Genomic DNA, 20,160 nt, shown 5'->3' with positions numbered 1-20,160 from the left:
TATATTAGTATACATTTACTGAGTACCCGTATCAATGCCTTTTCATTTCTTTCTTCACTTTGGCGTAGGTGGGACTTTTGGAAACTGACTTACCTGGTGAAAGTGCTAATTGGCCCTTGCAGTCACATAGGATAGAACAACATTGCTCATCTCAGGGAATGTTGGCTGGATTTCATATGAAAAATATATAATTCTTATTATTTGGAGAACATTGCCAAGAAATATATAAATGTAGTTTGATATGTGAGTGACTATATATACATATAATATATAAAAAAAATGGTTTCATATTTATTGGAATAAAAAGCAGTATCAATTACTGGCCACCCCCTGAATTTATTATGTATTATAGTGGGCCTATTTCATTTTCTCTGCAAGATGGCATTAGTTTGTCATTTTCTTTTTTGTCCAGAGAATGAGAGGGCTAAAAATTAAATTTAATTCAAATCGTGTCAATCTTTTGCTTGTCTAAAGAATATCAATTATATACTAAAAGAAAATGTGTGGATTATGCTCTTATTTGTACATTATAAAAGTAAGTTTATTATTTTTATATTAGGACTTGGGCTTGGGCTAGAGAGTTTGGATAAGCCCAGACTGGCCCAGCCCATGAACATCTCAAGCTAGTAGCAGCACCAAGTCACCGACCCCCACCCCCCCCCCCTGCCGCTCATATCCCCTCCTTTTCTTTGCCAACGTCTCTCTCTCTCTCTCTCTCTCTCTCTCTCTCTCTCTAAATCGGGCGACGGAACCCTAACGGCCTAAGCCTACCGAGTCCATGGCTCTCCTCCCGCGCACCGCTCGCCTCGCGCTCCTATCTGCGCAGAAGACCGCCTTGATCCCGGCTGCGGCGACGCCGTACTCGTCCGCGGCGGCCTCCTCGCCGTCGCCGGCCCCATACTCCCGCCCCTCGCCTCCTTCGGCGATCTCTCCCGCTGGGATCTCGAAGACGGCGGAGTACGTGATATCGAAGGTGGACGATCTGCTGAACTGGGCCCGTCGGGGTTCGATCTGGCCCATGACCTTCGGGCTCGCGTGCTGCGCGGTGGAAATGATGCACGCTGGAGCAGCCCGCTACGATTTCGATCGGTTTGGGGTCATTTTTCGTCCTAGTCCTCGCCAATCGGATTGCATGATCGTTGCAGGAACACTCACCAACAAGATGGCCCCTGCCCTCCGCAAGTAGGGAATCCCTGGCCCTATACTTTTACACAATTATTCATTTTTAAGATTGATGTTGCTGTGGATTTCATGGTATTGGCTGCTTTCCTTGTAAAAATAGTTTTTGGTTGCAAAATGGTTCTTTTGGAAGGTTTCCGGTTACTAGATTTGAGAACTCATTTCCATAAAATTTGTTCAAATTTCATGCTCCCTTCTAGGCAATAGTTTCACCACTAGGTAATCTTGTGCCTGTCTATAGATTCCTTAGATGGATATTCTGCTGGCCTTTCTTATGCTGTCAAGTAATAAGCTGAGCTATTACTAGCTAAATTTTCCTATGAAGGAAGAATCTTATAGGCTGCTCTCTTGTGTAGTTTTTTTTTGGGGGGGTCTCAAACTTGCGAAAAGAATAATCTGTGGTGAGAGTTTGTTTAGGAGCAGATGAGATATCGCCACTGACTAAAAATTTAACGGGTTTCACCCCTTCAATAGTGGAATTTTCGTTTCATATCTATGGTATATGCTGGGTCTCCATGAATCTCCTTCCGAGCTCATGAATAGCTGCTGCTTTGATTTTGATTCTATCATCCGCCATCCAAGACCTTGCCAATCCAATTGCATGGTTGCTGTAGGAACACTCTCCTGCCATTCACAAGAATCTCTAGCCTGTTATTTTCTCTAATATCAATTATTAAGAGTGCTGTTGTTGTGGATATGATGATATTGGAGGACAATGCATGCATGAAGTCAAGAAGGGGAAGGAAAAATTGTGTGTCTGATGGAGTTAAAGTTGAGGAAGTGGGCCAAGTGGAGACCAAAGATGATTCAATTTTGAAGGTTCTTGGTTGGAGGTGGTGAGGAAAACAAGAAACAGATGGTCTTAGGGGGTTTGGTGATAATGGGAGTAGTGGATGGGGATCAGACATATGATGCTAATGAGTGATGTAATGGTGCATGCACCCACATGTCCAGAAATTGCCCTTGTACACCCCACACAAACTGTATCAGCGCAGGGCCTAGACACAACAAAGTTAGATAATGCGTACATTGAGCAGGACATCCTGCTGCCATACATTTTGGGTAGATATAAGCAATGACTAGTTACTTAAGTACTTGGATATTTAATTATTGGAGGTGATATCAAACTGTTGTTCAATTTTTAGTTCTTGTTTGGATATTTATTTTAAATTATATATCAATAATTTTATTTGTAAATTGTATTTGCGCCCACATATGCACCCACCTACATATGTGCGCAATGTGGTGACTTGACAACATACTGCATGTGCTTGTCACAACATTATGACAAGTTTTTCCGCCATAAAAGAAAAGGTTCATTCAAGTTGATGTTTATGTATCTATGTTCCAAATAAAATTTAATAAATCAAAAAGCTCTTGTATTTACAATCTATCCAACAAGTATTTGTCACACAAAGTTGGCATCCAAAGCCTTTTCTGCCCTGCAACTTAAATGGGATAGGTGTTGTCCAAAAAGGTCTTCAACTATTAACCGGATTAGAACTCAATCTGCACCAACAAGGACAAAGAACACAAGTTCCTTCAAAACTATGCAATATGGCATAACCTGTTTACTTTAACAGCTTTGCCACTTAGTATGACTTATATCTTTAGCTTGTCCTAGATATATACGTCCTTTGATATTTACATAGATGAATTACTTCTGCCAAGTTTGGGTTTTGATGGTCATATCTCGATTATTTTAGAAAATATCAGAACATTTGTTAAGATCACGAGGAGGAAGAGAGAACACTGATAAAAGTAGCATGCAACTGAAGATAAGATGCTATTATCTGGCAGCATTTGTTCTTTGTTAGTCTGTATCACATTATATATTATTTATCTTTTTGTTGAGTTTGATCAGTCCATCTCCGTTATTATGGACTGCCACACACATGTTGAAACTATTGAATTTCACGAAGAAAATTGTTTGTCAATTTGATTACTGTAATATCTGGGATGTGTTCTAGAAGACGGGCTTATCTTTGGTTCATATTGTATTCCCACTGATTAGAAACACCATCGAAACTTTATTTGATCTACGCAGGGTTTACGACCAGATGCCTGAGCCGCGATGGGTCATTTCAATGGGCAGCTGTGCAAATGGTGGTGGTTACTATCACTACTCATATTCTGTTGTTCGTGGCTGCGACCGCATTGTTCCTGTTGACATTTATGTCCCTGGATGCCCACCCACTGCAGAGGCTTTGCTGTATGGTGTCCTCCAGCTCCAGAAGAAGATCAATAGGCGCAAGGACTTCCTTCTCTGGTGGACCAAGTGAAACCTATTAATCAACTTTGTTCAGTTAAATGTAATTGTTTCCTGGTTTAGTTGTGTTTGCCCAGAATAAAATTCCATGTGCTGGATGCCACAAACTTTTTTTATGCTGTATTAAAAATCACTTTTAGATCCTTGATGTCTTGTATCTGAACCGGTTGTTTTGTTTTGATGTTCAATTTATGAAACTGATCTGGTATAGTGTATTAGATTGATTTAAAAGGAAAGATATCAGAAGGATGAAGACCATTCTAACCACGCTATCCACTGCCATCCTCAATGATGGCATGATTATGATCAGCATTATTAGGCTCCATGTTCCCGGAAATTCTATAGTTTTTTTAAAGTGTATTTTTGCAAATTATTCCCCAGGCTGATCAATTCTTCTGAGAAGGCTCGTCCAATTTACTCTCTTTGTAAGTAGTAGAGATATAGCTGTTAAACGAATGCTTCTTTTAATTGTCTGTAGGGGTTCATTTGCATCAAAAATTTCAGCAAGTTTTGGTGAGCAGTCTTGGAAATGCTGTCCATCTTAGAGGGATATATATATATAAGAGATTTTGAAAGTTATACATATAAAAAAAAATAACAATATGCATTGAGATACGTGATGTTTTTAAGTCGTATAATTTATACAGGAGTTGCTCATAGAAAAACCCAATCTTATATTATTGGTTTGTACTGGAGGTGCGCATAAGAGATATTAGATTAAGTCCACACCAGTTGGTCGATTCACCCAACAAAATAAACAAATATGTAAAGAAGATTAATGGGGTTATTTAAATCCCAAAATATTCTGATAATAAGAATTTCACAAACCTCAGGCAAGGTATAATACCTGAAGATATGGTTGATATTAGTCATACAATTAGTTATAATTGGACTTCTTTTCTTACTTAACCTAATTAACCTGGGGCATATGATATTCGCATGAAAGCCCTAACGAACGACGCAAATGACGAAACTACCCTCATCCCACCACCGATGAGAAAAAAAAAAAAACTCTAAGTAGCCTACCCCCTTTCTTGTTCTGCCCTCAAAACTCCTCTAAGCTCTACTTCGATCGCCTCTTCCCTTCTCCTCCACGCTTCTTAGCTCTGCCCCAACGAGGTAATATCGTACCTTCTTCTCAATCCATCTCCGTGTCTCAATTTTCTCTCTCTTTTCGCTTTAATTTCTCGTCAAAGATGGGATTTTTCGTCCTTTTTTTTATCCATTACTTTTAATCCCTCACGTATAATTGATGGGTGTTTGTGTTGATATGTTTCCAACCCCCCTTAGATCTCATGTTCTCTTACTGCAAATATTTCTTGATATAGATCTAAGATTTATTAGTCTTATTGAAATGAAAACTGAAATAAAGGAGCGCTTCTTTTTTTTCCTTTTCTTTTTGTGGCGGAATCGATTTTACCTAGTAGATGGCGTCGAAGCTGCACCAGCTTCGATCCAAGGCCGGTCAGGCCTCCCAATTTGTGGCGAAGCATGGATGCACGTACTATAAGGAGCTATTGGAGAACAACAAGAAGTACATTGTGGATCCACCCACCATCGAGAAGTGCCAGGAGTTGTCAAAGCAGCTCTTTTACACCCGTCTTGCTAGGTCGGTATCCGTTTCAATGCCTGATGTAGATTTAGATGCCCTAACTTTTTGTTTTTTGTCTGTATGTTGTTGAGTTCACTGGCCTAATTTAAAATTATAAGCGGATTGGGATTGAGAGCATCTCAGTTGGCTGTAATAGTAGTAAACAATAGTTTCCGAAGCCTATTCCGTGGAGTTTTCTTGGTGAAGAACAAATTTAGGTTAATTATGTTGCTTCTAGAGATATAGATCATTTTGACAAGTTGTGTGTTTCCATGAGAAAAATCTTCTGGGTGTATTTCCTTTTCTTTTCTTTGGCTTCTAGATTTGGATGTTAATCTGCTTTAGTGTATTGCAGTTGTTTCTTATGTTTGGAAGCTCCTCCTAGTTGTTAAGTTCTTGTATTGTCCTCTTCTTTCTCTTTTTACCTCTTTATGTTCTAGTACAACTTACTTGGGTGTCTCAATATGATCCTTTTCCATGGCGTGCATTTTGTAATATAATTAATTTGTTTCAGATTTGCTCTTCAGATGCGATTTTATGTTGTCAAGTTTTTCTTTGCTCAAAGTAGAATATATCTCTTATGATTTTCCCTGAGCATACAGATTTGTTTATGATGGGAGAGAGTAAGAGGAAACTTCTTTAATAGATTATGTCTCAACATGTATTAATATGCTTATAATTTATTTCTCTAGATAACTTATCATTTCTTTCTTTCTTTCTTTCTTTCTTTCTTTTGTTGCTTTAGTTCAATATTTTGATAAAATTTCGTGTAAATCAATTCCATGGAAAATATGATATCATTGGCGTTTTGTCATGTTATGCTCTGAATGCATTTGACCATTTGTTTTTTTGAGGTGGGTAATGGTAATAATCATTTAGCTTTAGTGAATCTCATTTTTTGTAGGCATTGTTGTCAAGATTGCTGCTTGTTATTTCGGGTGTGAAAAACATCATAATTTTTTTAAATTAGTTGTGGATCTCATCCCCAGTGTGCAATTTGTCAAGACATTGAGGGGGAAAGTATCAGGGATATGGTCCCTGAATCCAGCATTGTCTGGGCTGGTAGAATAGTGCTTTAGAATCAGAAAATAAGATATAGAAGGAAGTTATCTTCATTAAGGTTTTCATTCCTTTTCCCGTGAGAAGTTTTATAATTGTTTTCTGCATGCTCTAAGTAGGCACTGTTTAAATGAAAAGTTGTTATAGGGATGCATTGGTAAAAGTCAGTAAAAATTATCAACCTAAAACAGGGAGCCGAATTGTAACCTAATTGGTGCACCAACTAGTGCCAGCTTCCACTTAATCTTGGGAAGCTACTGGAAGTAGTATTTTAAGACACCAGCTGTAGCAAAAGTCTGGACATGCCAATTAAGTGAATTTCTTGGATGAAACAAAAGTTGTCATTGACATGTGAATGGATATGATTCCTGTTAATCATGCTACTTCCATGGATTGTGAGATCATATTGAGCTCAGCAATTATAGTATTTGAAGTTCACCTCTCATTTCTTGTGAACAATATTATCCAAACTTCTTGTCAAATGTAATTGGAAATGGCATAGTTCGTTTATGATATATATGTCAGTTACTCATTGTGGTGATTGAGTGCTTAAATTTGATTCTCTTTTCTTTTCAACAACAGTCCGAACATCTTGAGTAGTATCTTTGAAATTTCGTAATTAATATGTCAGTTATTAACTCAAATGTCAATAATCCAGTTTTTATTTGCATTTTGTAATTGTTAGTTGTGTCAATAATAAACTTCTTTCACATGAATGTTTGATAAAATAATAACCATGCTTAGTTTGTCTAGAGTGAGCAACAGAAATTAGTTCTCTTTCGCAAGAAAACTTATCATCGCAGCAAGAAGTTATGACTGCTTTACTCTTTTGCATTCTTTTACAGCATTCCTGGTCGTTACGAGGCATTTTGGAAAGAAGTTGATGGCGTGAAGCACATCTGGAGAAACAGGAAGGATCTCAAGATTGAGGATGCTGGCATTGCAGCTTTGTTTGGGCTTGAGGTGTATGCGTGGTTCTGTCTTGGCGAGATCGCCGGAAGAGGATTCACTTTTACTGGCTACTATGTCTGAACAAGTACCCTTGTGGCACTGATTAGAGTCCTGGTATACAATTTATATCTATTTAGTTTCGTTGGATGATCAGGTATCCAACCTCATGCCACATTTAAAATTTTTGTTTCCCTAAAATTTTTGAAGCTGGTTGTCAGCGAGACGAGCATAATTGCCTCAATAATTTGCCGGCATGTCTCTTGTATTCTTGTATCAAGCTTGTTTATGTCTTTGGCTTCTCATTCCAATAATCCCGTCTTTTCTCTTCATTTGCTAACATAGATGAACAATTGGAGTTGATCTCCTCCATTAAATATTAGTTGCCAATATTCGGTATATGATAGCTTGGGCTGGGGAATTGTTGTGCTGAGAACTCGATGCTGGTGGTATCATATCAGTTTTTGTTTTCTTTTCTCTCTCTTTTTGTTATTTTTGTTTTTTAATAGATGAAACAGCAACATGAACTGGGTGTTTCTGGATATGTGAATAGACATCACAATATATAATTGTATGTCAGATCATTTAAATTATCCAAATGAGACCAACTTGCCACTGTTTCCACAGTATTATGCTAAATGTTAAGCCTCATATACAAATGTTGAATTAGTATAACAATTGAAACTAGCATCCTAATAGAGGCCCACTATGACCTCAAACATTAATGAAAAGAACTGACCATTAACAATTAAGAAGTAACATCACAACAGTTACTGAAAATTTCTGGTCTGATATTGCAACGATAATTCTTTGAGTAACATTAAGAAAATATAGGAAAACGTAATATTTAAATAGTATAGGAAATAGAATACGTAATTTGATGTAGACAACTTTAAAATATAAATTATTCTCTAAAATAGAAAAATAAATTGTCAAAAAAATTTAAATTAGAGAATATGACAATAGAAACTGATGCAGATGTTCTAAACATCTTAAATGGTCTTTTTTGCTTCTAGATTCGTAACTTTACAAAAGTCACCTACAATAAATATTGTCAGCGTTTTAGAATAAAAAACAATAAGGTAGAAAACTTTTTTTTTCCTGAGTGAATAGGAATATAGGATTACGTACTTACATCGGTTGCATATAGATATGAAAAAAGAGGAAGCCATTTGTGGAGGCTTCCCTGGATTTTGGTCACTTCTAATCTATCTATTGCTATATAATATTCTTAATGAAGAAAAAAAAAGCCATAAACCTCTCCAAAAAATATAGAAATTATAGGTTCTTGTTTCCTTAATTTTAAAGAGAAAGAAAGAGAAAAAAAAGTTGCCAGTTTGTAATAAATGTATCAAAGCAAATGGAATAATTTGGATATTTGATAGTCACGACTCACGTGTTGGGCATTTATTATGTAATCTGAGATGGCAAGGCGGAGTAGAACAAGCAGCAGCTTTAGATCTCTCTCTCTCTCTCTCTCTCTCTCTCTCTCTCTCTCTCTCTCTCTCCGACTCTCCGTCCTTGTAGAAGTCTTAAAGTGGTTAGTTGTTCTTTCCTCACTCTTTAGATTTCTTCAGTTTTGTTCAATTATTTTTGAATTATTTTGCTTTTTGCTCCGTTTCTCTTCCTTCTTCGTCGGGGAATTGGGTAAACTTGATGAATTCATGGGTTTTATTCGTTAATTTCGTGTACAACTTGCCTTTTTTGTTACTATCAGAGCCCATTAGTACCCAATTATGTGTGTAGTTCTTGTTTTGTAAAGTTATTCTCTTGTGATGATTTCATTATGTATGTGCAGTTGCGCTTATGTAGGTAAGCAAGATGTATTATGTTTGATGGTGGTCAAATTGCAAGTGTATAAAAGATAGCACCTTTATATCATTAGAGTGGATTCATAATTGACAAGTTGTCTGTACTTTAAAAGATAATGAGGGAAACTTGTTTATAACACCGTATGTGGTAAAAAAAAACAAAGCAGAAATGTTGTAATATTTCTAAATTTTAATTTTCTTCGCTGGTTCTGTTTGAACTTTGTTATACTCACCTGTGACAATTAGTTTTCATATGGGAAGGATTAACATGTGGCAGAGATGATCTAAGATTTGTAAACCTAGTAATAATACATGAAATCTAAAGACGAAGGAAAATCTAAGCAAGGATAATGATTTTGCATCAGCCCCTCAAGAGAAAGAAACTTACCAACTCGTCCATGTTTAAAGCATTATGTTTTGCAAATGCTTAAAATACAAGGTTTGAACGACAAAATCGCATAGGAATAGGGCATGATATGCAAATTCTATATTTTATGGTAAGAAGAGGATCTGCAAAATAATATTATTGATTTTAGTCTGTCTTGATTTGCATGCTTTTATTCTTTCTGTGGTTGTGAAATTAAACATATCTTGTGGAAGTCCTAGATTAATAGGCAGTAAATATAAATTTTAAAAACTTTTGAGGGTTGAGACAATTACTATGGTTCTATAGCCTGCTATCATTGACAACAGTTTTTGTTTATGATAAGTTATAACTTTTGCAGAATTATTTCATGATTATCATTTATTCGCTATGAGAATCCTGCTCCTGGACTGATTTACTAATAATTGAATGTAGGGGAAGTAAGATTGTTTTGATGTCAGAATGATATTGCTCCATGCCATTGTCCAAATGCAGGATGCTCAACACCTACTCAATTGAGTTTATTCGGTGCTAAACTTTTATGAGCATTGTTGTATTTACTCTTTACAGGTTTACATGTCTCAGATATTATTGCATCAAATGGGAATCTTGTGGAGGGAGAAACTACAGAACCTTAGAACGAAATACTATCCAGGTGACGACATGTTACTCATATGAAATGACATCTCTCATAAAGCATTTCAATATTTCATCTTTTCAGTTTTCAATATATGAACAGGTGATCATTATCTCTAAGTGTAAGCAAGTCTTCAACTGCTGCACCATCAGCTGTAATGATCTTTTCTGCTGCTTTTCCAAAATTTTCCTCTGCATCGTAAAACTCAAATAGTTATATTCTTTTATAGCCTGAAATACTCTTGATTGCTGCCAAGTTTAACCTTAACTAAGTTCAGTTATTGATAAGAAAAGGTAGTTGATAAACTCTTGAAGGCTGAAGCATTATTTTGTTTCGACTTTCGTATAATATCCTTGGTTAATGTGTCAGTCAGAAATTTGCTACAGTAATAAAGAATCATTGTTTATTACAATGAAGGCGCATAAACCCAATGGGACTAACTTATATTTTCAAGGCATATATCCATATGAAAGTTTTTCTTTTCTAGAGTGGAAAAATAGTTGATAAATTTGTTATGTCTGGACTTCTATTTCTCTGTCATTTCTTGATCAGGTTGTAGATCTTCACACCATAAATAATCTTAAAAGTAGTCAAGCACTCAAGCCAACCATTATTCCTAGCATATGATGTAGCATTTGAATCACAAAATGTTCTTGGCTCTTATAAGTAATGCATCTGAATTATTCTAGTGAATCTTTTTGTATACTTCCTCTAACTCGAGAACTTGAGGCCTTGCAGATTTAGCCACAAATAACTGCAAGGTTTTCACTCTATTTGTAGAAAAAGGTATCAGTTATATGATATCTCATGGTTGTAACATGGTAAAAAATCTCACATGCTTCAAACATCCAGCAAAATACAAAATATTTTCATAATACATATGTTGAAATGTTGGATAGTATGTGTCATATATTTAGTGATAGTTGAAATGTTGGATAGTGTGTGTCATGTATTTAGTGATAGTTGATGTCTTCTTTGTTGTTATCAAGATTCTCTAATCTCTTAAAATGGAAAAAGAGAGACTCCTAAGCAATTGTTTGATTTTAAGCTTCAGGATTTATTTTCCATATATGGTTGATGCATCTTAAAGGTCATTAACATTTTGATATGACAAACAACTAGTCATTGGCTTTAGTATTCTTACAACATATGTTTTTCTCTGTGTTTACTGAGGAAGAATCAGAGAACATTTCGATAATAGTATATGACAAAATATACCATATTGTATGAAAACTTTGATCTCAACATACCTGCCACTTTCATTAGTTCTTCAATTGAATCAGGTAGATGGATAACTTTTCCTGGTGTATGGTCTTCTATTTCATGATCTTCATGCGGTTGATGTCCATGAATTATCAGTCTCATGGGTAAACTGCTTGGAAATGGATTAGATGCAGTCTTTTCAGGTCCTGCAGGGTAAAACATGAATGGGGCATCAGTAATGTGTAAGTTTGATGCTTTTATCTATGTTAACTCCTTTAAACTGTTAATAGTCGGAGACCTTCTAAGTTCAACTTGTCAGTTGATTCAATTTTATAGTGGTTAACTACCAGCATTTCTATACATAGAAAATGCATGAGTTTTATACATACTTCTACGAACAAATGCACGTCTCTTTCTGACTTAGTTCTAAACTAGGTGACTATTCTGTGAAAGCTAAATGATGAAATTCTTTGTATGATTCATACCTTCATAAAAGTTATCTTCAATATTGGTGTCCTTTTCACCGGAAATTGACACATCATAGTCTTGTAACCCTTCAGTCATCATAAGATTCTGCTTAACAAGAATAAGTACTGTTGCTATGAAATTTTTTGTAACAGTACCAAATTAAAAGCGAAAAGTAGTGTACTGGGGCTATGTGAAGCTACTGAAATAATGAAAATGGTACTGTAAGTTCTGGTCATAGTGTTTTATGTATCTTTGCTTGTCAGAGATTTACTCACAATAATTTTTTTATTGAATTTTAGGTCATTCAATATTCTGTAATTCAAATTATTTTTTGTAAACTCGCACCTTATTTCCTTGAAACATGATATTGAGAAGCCACCCACAAGTCTAACATTCAAGTTGCCATATGAGGTTCATCAAATTACTTTTGATTTCTCTTGCCCCAGGTATTGTCACTGAAAAGTGAACCCTTTTAACTCCAAAGAAGTTATGCTGTTTAATGCTGTCTATTATCTCGTTATATAGAGCTATTGCTAGAATATCGCTGAAGATGCTTTGATGATTGCAGGTTATCTCAATTTAGGTGTAGTTTCGTTGGACAATTTTATAAATGCCTTAGCTTTCAGGGTAACTAAAGAACCAACTTGCATCCTGGCATCTTCTTAAGTTGGATCAAGATAGTGGCTATTACTAGGTGATTGGCCTGGGAATATCTGTTGTTTTTTCTGTGTGTGATCGCAGATATAGTCACGTATGAGCTTCTATTGTGGTGTTAGAAAATTCACCTCATTGATGTCGCTAAGCAGCTCTTTTATAAATGGTATTTCCTCCACAATTTCCTCCTTTTGACATCTGAGGAACTGGAAAAGCAAGAATCATTAGTAGGATTTTGCAAATTGTTGTATGTTAGAATATGTAGGAAGTTTCTCGTGCATCTGATATATTGAAGAAATGATGACCTTGTTTGATACACATTAGCTTCTTTTTTATTTCTTTTCTAGGTGGAATCAACTTTGGAAACATGGATTTTTTATGTTTGTTGGAGAGTGCGAGACTGTTGATACTTTTTTATTTCTGGGAAACCTATCAATCTTGCAGTTATTACTATTTTGTAGTGTGTAATAAGACACAAAATGCTGCAGTTCCATACAAATTTGCAGTCACAAATCTCCATGTGGACATAATGTTTACAGTAAGGTTGTTTTGAAGAGGAAAGCCACCTATCTGCCGAACCTATTAATCTTGGAGGTACTAATATTTTATAGTGTGTAAGAAGACACAAAGTGGCCTAATTGAGTACTATGAATATAACTTTGCCATCATAGGTCTCCATGTGGACACAATATTTACAGTACGGTGGTTTTCTGCCATTACCTGTTCCTAATATGTCTTCTCCTGACAGATAGTACTAGGATTTTCATTTCATTATATTTTGATGTTCATAAAAACAATGATAGTCCATTTAGGCATATGTTTCTGACTTAGTGGATTTTAACAAGATTTTTTCTGTGAGTGCTCAAGTTTGGTTCCATACCTGAAGAAAGTTTGAGAGGATTAGTTTCCCGTCTGCGCTGTGTTGCTGAACAATCTGCATAAGATGATGATGGCTTATCCGAACAACTTGAGAGAGTTTCTTGGTTCGTACTGTGAAAGGCTGCGGAATATTGAAGATTACCCCAATCTCCCCTGCCATATCAGCAGGACCTAATTTTGATAAAAACTGAAATTTTACCTTGTATCAGTGACCTTGGTTTTATGACAAATGCTAAGGAGAAGAAAGACAGTGCTAATAATGTTTTCTTATAGTTACTTTAGAGTGGTATTATTTGAGTTTAAGTAGCATGTGAACTAACAAGCTATATGCGTGGAGACAAAAGTTCCTCATTTTCTAAACAAAGGAATAGAATTTACTTGTTTCCGTATTTCACGATTTTTTGCCACAAGAGAAGTGTAAGGCCATGTAATACATTGAATGCCAAAAATAATGTTTATATTCTGATATGTATTGTTTATGTTGGCTTTATTAGTATCTTCAACTTTATATATTTCTTACACCAGCATGTATCTGCATGTGTAGGGGAAGTATGTCTTTTTGTCAGTCTTAAATAGCTGATTGGTATTTAAGCAGTTCATTGCACTTTGTTTCTTTATATTGTTTGTAGGAAAATTGTCAGGTAAGATTGTTTAGAGATACCTTCTCTGCTCCGTTCTTGTTAGTCAAGATGTCCTGCAAGATTCAAACAATTCCTAAAATTAAAAAGAAAAATGTAAAGAAACTATAAGATGTGATGGACAATAATGGCTTCATATTTTTACCACTGTCCCTGATACAATGATATAGCAGTCTGTTGGGATCTCGTTCTGTAGAATGATGTCCACTTTAGGTGGAAAATATTCTGCTTTTATCTCAGAAACCTGGAGGGAAGAAAAAGTAGTCAACAAATTAAGCTGAAAGACCTAGAAAGTTGTTCTTGTCCAGCTTACTAAAACAAGTTGCAAGTCAGCTATTAAGTCTACTTCTGATATTTCTTACTTCCATCTATTACATGTTTTGCCAAATTTGCATAAATGCCTTCCCATTGGGAAGCTTTCTAACTGTCATAATAGTACTCCATTTTCTTTTATTTTAGTAAGATGTTGTAAGATTTCAATTAACCATTCTATTATTATGGTAGATTCATGTCGGAGGTATATGTGTGAATAAGCATGAAAGATCTAAAGCATTTATATGAGAAACATTGAAATTCTAAATGCTTAACATTCATGTTTAGGTGCAACCTCTTCGTAGTTAATGTATTTATGAATAGGAGGTTTGCAAAGCTTTATCATGTAGTAATGAAAATGGTTACCAAGTGGACCATGAAGTCTTCAGAGATGCCTTTGAAGAGGTATGTTGTTTGAACTGTTTGTTGAAACAGGTGCTGCGCTATGCTTGATCTGACTGCCTTGGGCAGGTCAGTGAGTATTTCCTCTTGCTGCAGCTCCATGGTCTTAAATTTGAGCTGCATGTGTGCCATCATCTGTTCTCTCAGCCCATCAGGAAGTCGGTTTTTGCTTGCAAAACATGAAACTTGATTTATTGTATCCCTCTGCAAGGCTCAATCATTTCATGAATTTAATCATCAATAATTACTTGCAGGGTTGATGTGTTGATAACAATGAGAACATGACAAGTACCAGGACAAAGGTCCGGATTGCTCCGTGGACTATGAGGTTGGTCATGTTTCCAATGATGTAAGCAGTGAGGCCAATGTTGAATAGCATGAAGAAGATGTTAAACACCTTCTCGCCAGTGTTCTGTGAATGCAAGTCTCCATAACCAACTGTGGTGAGGGTGGTGATGGACCAGTACATTGCATAGGTGTAGCCAAGCCAGATACTTCGGTCCATGAAGTTGCTTATCTGGCTGCCAATCCAAGTATGCTCTTTTATCCTATAGTGGACAGCCATCCAGAAGTACACACAAGCTGCTGAATGCAGTACAAAAAGTGTTACCTGATCCAAAATAAGGTAGCCTTTTTATTTGTTCTTCCAATTTTCTAGTTATTGACTGATAAGAACTAAATTAGAATTAGTAGGTTTGATGCTACCAAGTAGGAATAATGATCTTTTGCAAATTCTAATATGGAATTTGCATAAGAAGGAATCTGAAAATTATCAGGTGCCTGTGCTTACACAGATGAGCTTCAGGTATCTTGTCCAGAAGTAGCTGATACGAATATCTTTCTCCAACCTGCAGGGTTTAAGAATCTCTCTTAGCTTTTGAGTTGAACTAAGAACATTCTGAAGTTGATATTTATTAATCATGCTCAAGCTTTAATGAGGTAAAAAAGCCTCCATTGTTTTGGTGTGATCATGCAGTGGAGTGTCATTATTAATGAGACCTTATTGCTGGATTGCTAACAAGCAACTTTAATTTAATTATGTAAGTATTTTGTTTGAGGAATCTAAGCTGTTGGTTGTTGGTGGTGCAGGTGTTTGGAGCAATGGAATGGAAGGAATTATTATTGTTATAAATTATATTTGCAGATTCTGATGGTACTAGGAGATCTGATGATTATGATAGGAGATTCGGAAAATTCAATTGGCGTTAAGAGGTCTGATTAAACGAGATCCAAAAATTCCATGAATGACGACAAAAAGTCGAAACATACTCAATCATCTAAAACATCAATGGTTATTCATTTATTTGTGTTTTCAATTGTAACTCGCGGGAGAGATTAAGAACAAAAGTTCTTCCATGTAAATATTACTTGATTCATCAAGGAACAAAGAGAGGGTTCTGAAAAATAAGAAGTTTGAGATTTGGCATCAGAATAGCATATTTATCGAATGGCATTCATCTAAGATATGCACAGGAACTGATCTATGGTCTTCATTGTGGACTATTCATAGGCCAACAGCATTGTGAGGATGTTAACTATTCTATGTCCTGATTCATGCAACTTGATAGATCAGTTAGAATTCTCTACAGCAACTAGAAAGCAATGGATCCTGTTTCTTGTCACTTGATCTGAGTCAAAGCCTACCCAAATAGAATGGCTATCTAGTTGATCTAATATTACTTTATAGTTATTAGATTGAGATTCAGATTCAGATCACATAATTGCATTTATTTAATCATAATAATTGATCCTTATTTGTCTCTTCTAACTAATTATCATATAGAATAATGATATCATTATGGCCTCCACAAACAGTGAGAATTGATCAATATTCCCCTCCAACTAAATAATCGATCCTTTTTTCTTTTCCTATACGACCAAATGGTGATGTTGCTGTCCTTATCTCTATAGTCTATAATCTATATTCATGTCGACCAGAATGATCTATTATTTCTTGAATAAATCTCCATAGTAGTCTCTCTTAACAATCTTCTCTCTCAAAACAAAAAATATCCCTAAGAATTCATTAACCGTCAAAAGCTAGTATTGGTAGTCTAATTATTTAGCTGCCTTGGAAATCGTGCACTAAGTACCCACCTACACTAGATACTTTTTAATTCCAATTCATTATCTTGCATTATGATATTTGGGAATTACACAAGTACTATGCCTATGGTCAACACATCTAAGGGGCTCTAATCTCCTATATTTTCTTTATTTTTTTCCCAATGCCCCTCTACTTCCTTCCTACTTTCTATATATATTTTTATCAAAAAAAAAAATATTAATACTATAGCATGATACTTTATTTTAATTTGGTGCCACCAAACACTCCCACCAATAAACAAAATTCTTTATCCAACTTCTTTTGTGTTACTATAGAATTCACATTGCATGTGATAACATGGCTTAGGGTTCGGTGCGCACCGGTTCAAATTTTACGACTCAGATATTTGGACCAACTTGCATGAGTCAGCTCACATTGAATTCCATAATTTAACGTAGCTGGTCCTAGGAATCTTAGGAAGCCCTTATTGTATGAGAAATTAAATATCTTAATGATTTTATGAGATGTTTACATTATTCTCACTAAAAACTATCAAAATTTTATAATCACTGCTCAGGTAGTTAAATTTAACTATCATAGTTAAAAATTGGACTTAGATTCAAGAAAGACTATTTTTCTTTTGCATAAATTATTTAAATTAATTTAAAAGGTACTCAATGTTTATAACACAGAAAATATCCATTTTAATAGAGAAAAAAGTTATCAGCAATTATGTAAAAAGAATTTATGAATTAAATATGTACCTTGCGAATAGACTGCTGACTCGTCTGAGCCGCCACAAACGTAGCAGATTAATGAACCCGAAGACTGAACCCCCGTTCCGTTTGCCCGACACGATCCGATATATCACCTGGAACGGTATCGTCGACGCTACGTCCATCACGAACCAAGGACTCGTCGCGTACCTGCATAAAAAGAGGAGAAGAAGAAGAAGAAACCACGCACGCACGCACGCTACGTACGTGTGAAGGAAACCCCGCACGTGTAAGAAGGTATATATAAGATAGTAATATACCTCATGCTTATCTTTCTTGGGTCGTCGACTAGGAGGTAGGTGGAGGTGTCCAAGTAGGCGACGAAGAAGGAGATGACGATGTCGATGGCGAAGAAGATGTCGACGACGAGGTCGGCGATGAGGAGGGAGCCGGAGTCCACCTTCTCGAACGCCAGCTCGAACGGCGATACCCAGGCTGAGTAGATCACCAGCAAGATGAGAAACATCTGCCACCACCTGCATGCTCATGAAGTAATCATACTACTTCACTATCTAACATATTTATGATTGACATATATTTGACTCTCCTCAGTGATGGTTTAATGATTTAAGCCTTGACTTTGAAATTTAATTTGGATCCTGAGCCAAAAGTTTGAGACACTAACCTGTAGCGTTGGTCATATGGGGCTATGACAAATCTCCTTAAGTCATAATGGTAAGCTTGCTCCATGCCAGCTCCAAATGAAGGGAGGAGTCCACTTGAAAGTGCTCCTAAGTTCCTTATCCGGCCGCTCGACGCCCGTCTCGCAAACACCTGCGGCGTCGCCGGCGGCGGCCTGTCATCTCCTCCATCACCCGGCATGGCTTTTAGCCTTTTCAGGTATTACTTGTGCTCAAAGAGAAAGAGTGAGAGAGAGAGAGACAGAGAGACGTAGAGATGTATTAGATAGAGAAAGAGAGAAATAAAGAGATTCTATATCTAGTTGATTGGTCCAGAGGAGGATGAGGGGGGGTACAATAATGATAGTTTTATAATCCCATTTGGGCATTCTAATATTTAATATTAACGTATTATTATTTTGCGATCATCGTTATCTCTTCTACTTCTTTTTTCTTTCCTAAGATTCAAAAAGATCTTTTTTCAACTCCTCTGCAGAGTCAACGCCCACCAGCCTCAACTGTAGCTATCGTGGGCATGGTTGACTTCAGATTCATTAAACCCCAAATTAAGGCCATCTTATTTTAAATTATTCTTTATAATATCATGAGAGCCAGTTGGTTAATTGGCTATATATATAGGAGTGTCGAGACCTATATCATTCCTATGAGAATTACATTACGAATTAAGATTGTATCCATCTGCCGACAAAGCGATCTGATAAGTTATTTGGAATTAATTTATTTCTACCATCACGATTTCTGGCTTCCAGGACTTGAATGCTACTGTGAACGAGAGTCCAAAACCATGCATGGCATGCACGTAGTTAGCCTACTATGTTGGCACGTGGCGAGTTTAGGGATGTATAAAGATGTGGTGCCCAACCTAACCTAAAATTGAATCTAAGAGAGATGGGTCTATCTTTTACCACATGTGTACTGCTCAGTGCTAGGTTTTTAGACCGTTTTATTTTCTGCGCACCAATGTATCGATTATATTATATACTGTATGCATGTTCGACTGATATGACCATATCTAAAATCGAATACAAAAATGATTGCGTGCAGTTATGTAGTATGTGAACATGTAATTAGAGTCTGCCGATTAGAGTTGGCAAAAATTGACTCGATTCAATAACCCGACACGATAATTTAACTATTAATCAAGTTTACGTTTAGTCTAATCGGATTCAAGTCATAAACATGTCAACTTGTCTAACCTGATTATTAATTGGATCGTATTCGGAATTATACCTCTTATCTGCTTGACCCGTTTAACCCATTTAAATAAACGGGTCGAGTTGGGTTAACCCGCCAACCCGCTATATATATATATATCTAAGTTTTTGTCGATTGTCGCCCCCTACCCCTCACTCCTCACGTCGTCGTCCCTTACGCCGTCGCCCCTTACCCCCACTCCTCATTCTTTACTCCTCGTGCCGTCGCCCTTTACCTCTCACTCCTCACTCCCCATTCTTTACTCCTCATGCCGTCGCCCTTTACCTCTCACTCCTCACTCCCCACACCGAGTAGCGCCGTCGGATCTCCCCCTTAATCACACCGTCGGATCTCCTCAATCGGTCACTGCTCACGCCGATCACACCGTCAGATCTCCCCTTCACTCACGACGAAGAAGGTTATATGGTTTTGCTGAACAGTGAACTTATATGGTTTTTACTTCTTTTAATGTTTTCTTCTTCTTGGAGAAAATCTTGAGGAAGATGAAGTGAAAGGAGTATGCATTGTTTGAGAAAGTCTATGGAAAACATGGCCAAATTTTGCTGTCAATTTCAAGAAATATAGGTATGTTTGTTTGCTTTTTTTTCTTTCTTTTTTCTTTTTGATAGATTTGAAAGCTGAATCTTAATAGCTCCAGTTGTAATTGTAACCTTTTTTCTTTCTTCATCAATTATTTCCAGATCTAGTTGAGAAAGATTTGGACAGTATTTAAAAATCCTCCATGTCAATTTGTTTCTTTTACTGGTTTCTTCTCCTTCGAGAAAATCTCGAGGAAGAGTAGGTAAGAGGAGCATGCCTTGTTGTTGTTGGCTGTCAAAAAAAATTCATGGAAAGCCTGAGCAGATCTTGTGATCAAATGCAAGAAATATAAGGATGTTTATTTCGATATATTTGTATTTAGGCATAAGGAGAAAGTTAACGTTGAATTTTGGTAGCTCCAGTTGTAATTGTTATTCTTCAATTATGAAAGATACTCTTTTTCCACGTTCATCATCGATTGCTTTCAGATTTGATTGAGAAGAATTTGGACAGTAGCAATTATACTCCATATCAATTTGTTTCAAGAT

The 20,160-nt window shown here is 36.4% G+C and overlaps 3 protein-coding genes and 1 long non-coding RNA gene across 7 annotated transcripts; 3 read left to right on the top strand and 1 right to left on the bottom strand.

The window, feature by feature from the left end:
• Positions 1-665: 665 nt before the first annotated feature.
• On the top strand, positions 666-3,645 carry LOC140802755 (uncharacterized). The gene is made up of 2 exons (XM_073158350.1): positions 666-1,182; positions 3,227-3,645. Exons 1-2 carry the CDS (start codon positions 779-781, stop codon positions 3,459-3,461), a joined length of 639 nt encoding a protein of 212 aa, XP_073014451.1. The 5' UTR covers positions 666-778; the 3' UTR covers positions 3,462-3,645.
• Positions 3,646-4,378: 733 nt separating this feature from the next.
• On the top strand, positions 4,379-7,360 carry LOC140788123 (uncharacterized). Of its 2 annotated transcripts, none has more exons than XM_073141044.1 (3): positions 4,379-4,567; positions 4,876-5,057; positions 6,944-7,360. In XM_073141044.1, the coding sequence occupies exons 2-3, from the start codon at positions 4,876-4,878 to the stop codon at positions 7,128-7,130; spliced, it is 369 nt and encodes a 122-aa protein (XP_072997145.1). In that variant the 5' UTR covers positions 4,379-4,567; the 3' UTR covers positions 7,131-7,360. The 2 variants fall into 2 exon arrangements, with proteins under 2 accessions (XP_072997145.1, XP_073004833.1); XM_073148732.1 differs by having other exon boundaries at positions 4,431-4,567; positions 4,873-5,057.
• A 1,119-nt stretch (positions 7,361-8,479) lies between these two features.
• On the top strand, positions 8,480-15,846 carry LOC140786523 (uncharacterized). 2 transcript variants are annotated; one of them, XR_012108649.1, is made up of 5 exons: positions 8,480-8,586; positions 9,807-9,876; positions 11,142-11,303; positions 14,669-15,039; positions 15,504-15,846. It is a non-coding gene; the product is annotated as an uncharacterized lncRNA (long non-coding RNA). The 2 variants fall into 2 exon arrangements; XR_012108650.1 differs by lacking the exon at positions 11,142-11,303 and having other exon boundaries at positions 8,507-8,586; positions 9,792-9,876.
• LOC140786511 (potassium channel KAT4) lies at positions 9,778-18,145 on the bottom strand. Of its 2 annotated transcripts, XM_073134996.1 has the most exons (13): positions 17,863-18,145; positions 17,498-17,713; positions 17,226-17,387; positions 15,205-15,262; positions 14,707-15,024; positions 14,379-14,618; positions 13,846-13,944; positions 13,724-13,756; positions 13,064-13,249; positions 12,315-12,389; positions 11,547-11,634; positions 11,109-11,267; positions 9,778-10,049 (listed from the first exon to the last, which is right to left on the bottom strand). In XM_073134996.1, exons 1-13 carry the CDS (start codon positions 18,057-18,059, stop codon positions 9,946-9,948), a joined length of 1,935 nt encoding a protein of 644 aa, XP_072991097.1. In that variant the 5' UTR covers positions 18,060-18,145; the 3' UTR covers positions 9,778-9,945. The 2 variants fall into 2 exon arrangements, with proteins under 2 accessions (XP_072991097.1, XP_072991106.1); XM_073135005.1 differs by lacking the exon at positions 12,315-12,389.
• Positions 18,146-20,160: the final 2,015 nt, after the last annotated feature.

The sequence above is a fragment of the Typha latifolia genome, chromosome 1, assembly GCF_019914945.1.
Source record: "Typha latifolia isolate L0001 chromosome 1, TyphaL0001v2, whole genome shotgun sequence".
Lineage (NCBI taxonomy): Eukaryota > Viridiplantae > Streptophyta > Magnoliopsida > Poales > Typhaceae > Typha > Typha latifolia.
Note: the sequence above shows the minus strand (reverse complement) of the source record. Positions and strands in the feature narration are given on the sequence as shown.

What these genes read in the sequence shown, in the direction of transcription:
- LOC140788123 (XM_073141044.1), top strand. Translation starts at nt 4,876, where the DNA reads ATGGCGTCGAAGCTGCACCAGCTTCGATCCAAGGCCGGTCAGGCCTCC. An exon ending in TTTTACACCCGTCTTGCTAG is followed by an intron (nt 5,058 to 6,943) that starts GTCGGTATCCGT and finishes ATTCTTTTACAG; the next exon opens with CATTCCTGGTCGTTACGAGG.
- LOC140802755 (XM_073158350.1), top strand. Translation starts at nt 779, where the DNA reads ATGGCTCTCCTCCCGCGCACCGCTCGCCTCGCGCTCCTATCTGCGCAG. An exon ending in ATGGCCCCTGCCCTCCGCAA is followed by an intron (nt 1,183 to 3,226) that starts GTAGGGAATCCC and finishes TGATCTACGCAG; the next exon opens with GGTTTACGACCAGATGCCTG.
- LOC140786511 (XM_073134996.1), bottom strand. Translation starts at nt 18,059, where the DNA reads ATGCCGGGTGATGGAGGAGATGACAGGCCGCCGCCGGCGACGCCGCAG. An exon ending in GTCAGCAGTCTATTCGCAAG is followed by an intron (nt 15,263 to 17,225) that starts GTACATATTTAA and finishes TAAACCCTGCAG; the next exon opens with GTTGGAGAAAGATATTCGTA. An exon ending in AGAACTAATGAAAGTGGCAG is followed by an intron (nt 10,050 to 11,108) that starts GTATGTTGAGAT and finishes TTTACGATGCAG; the next exon opens with AGGAAAATTTTGGAAAAGCA.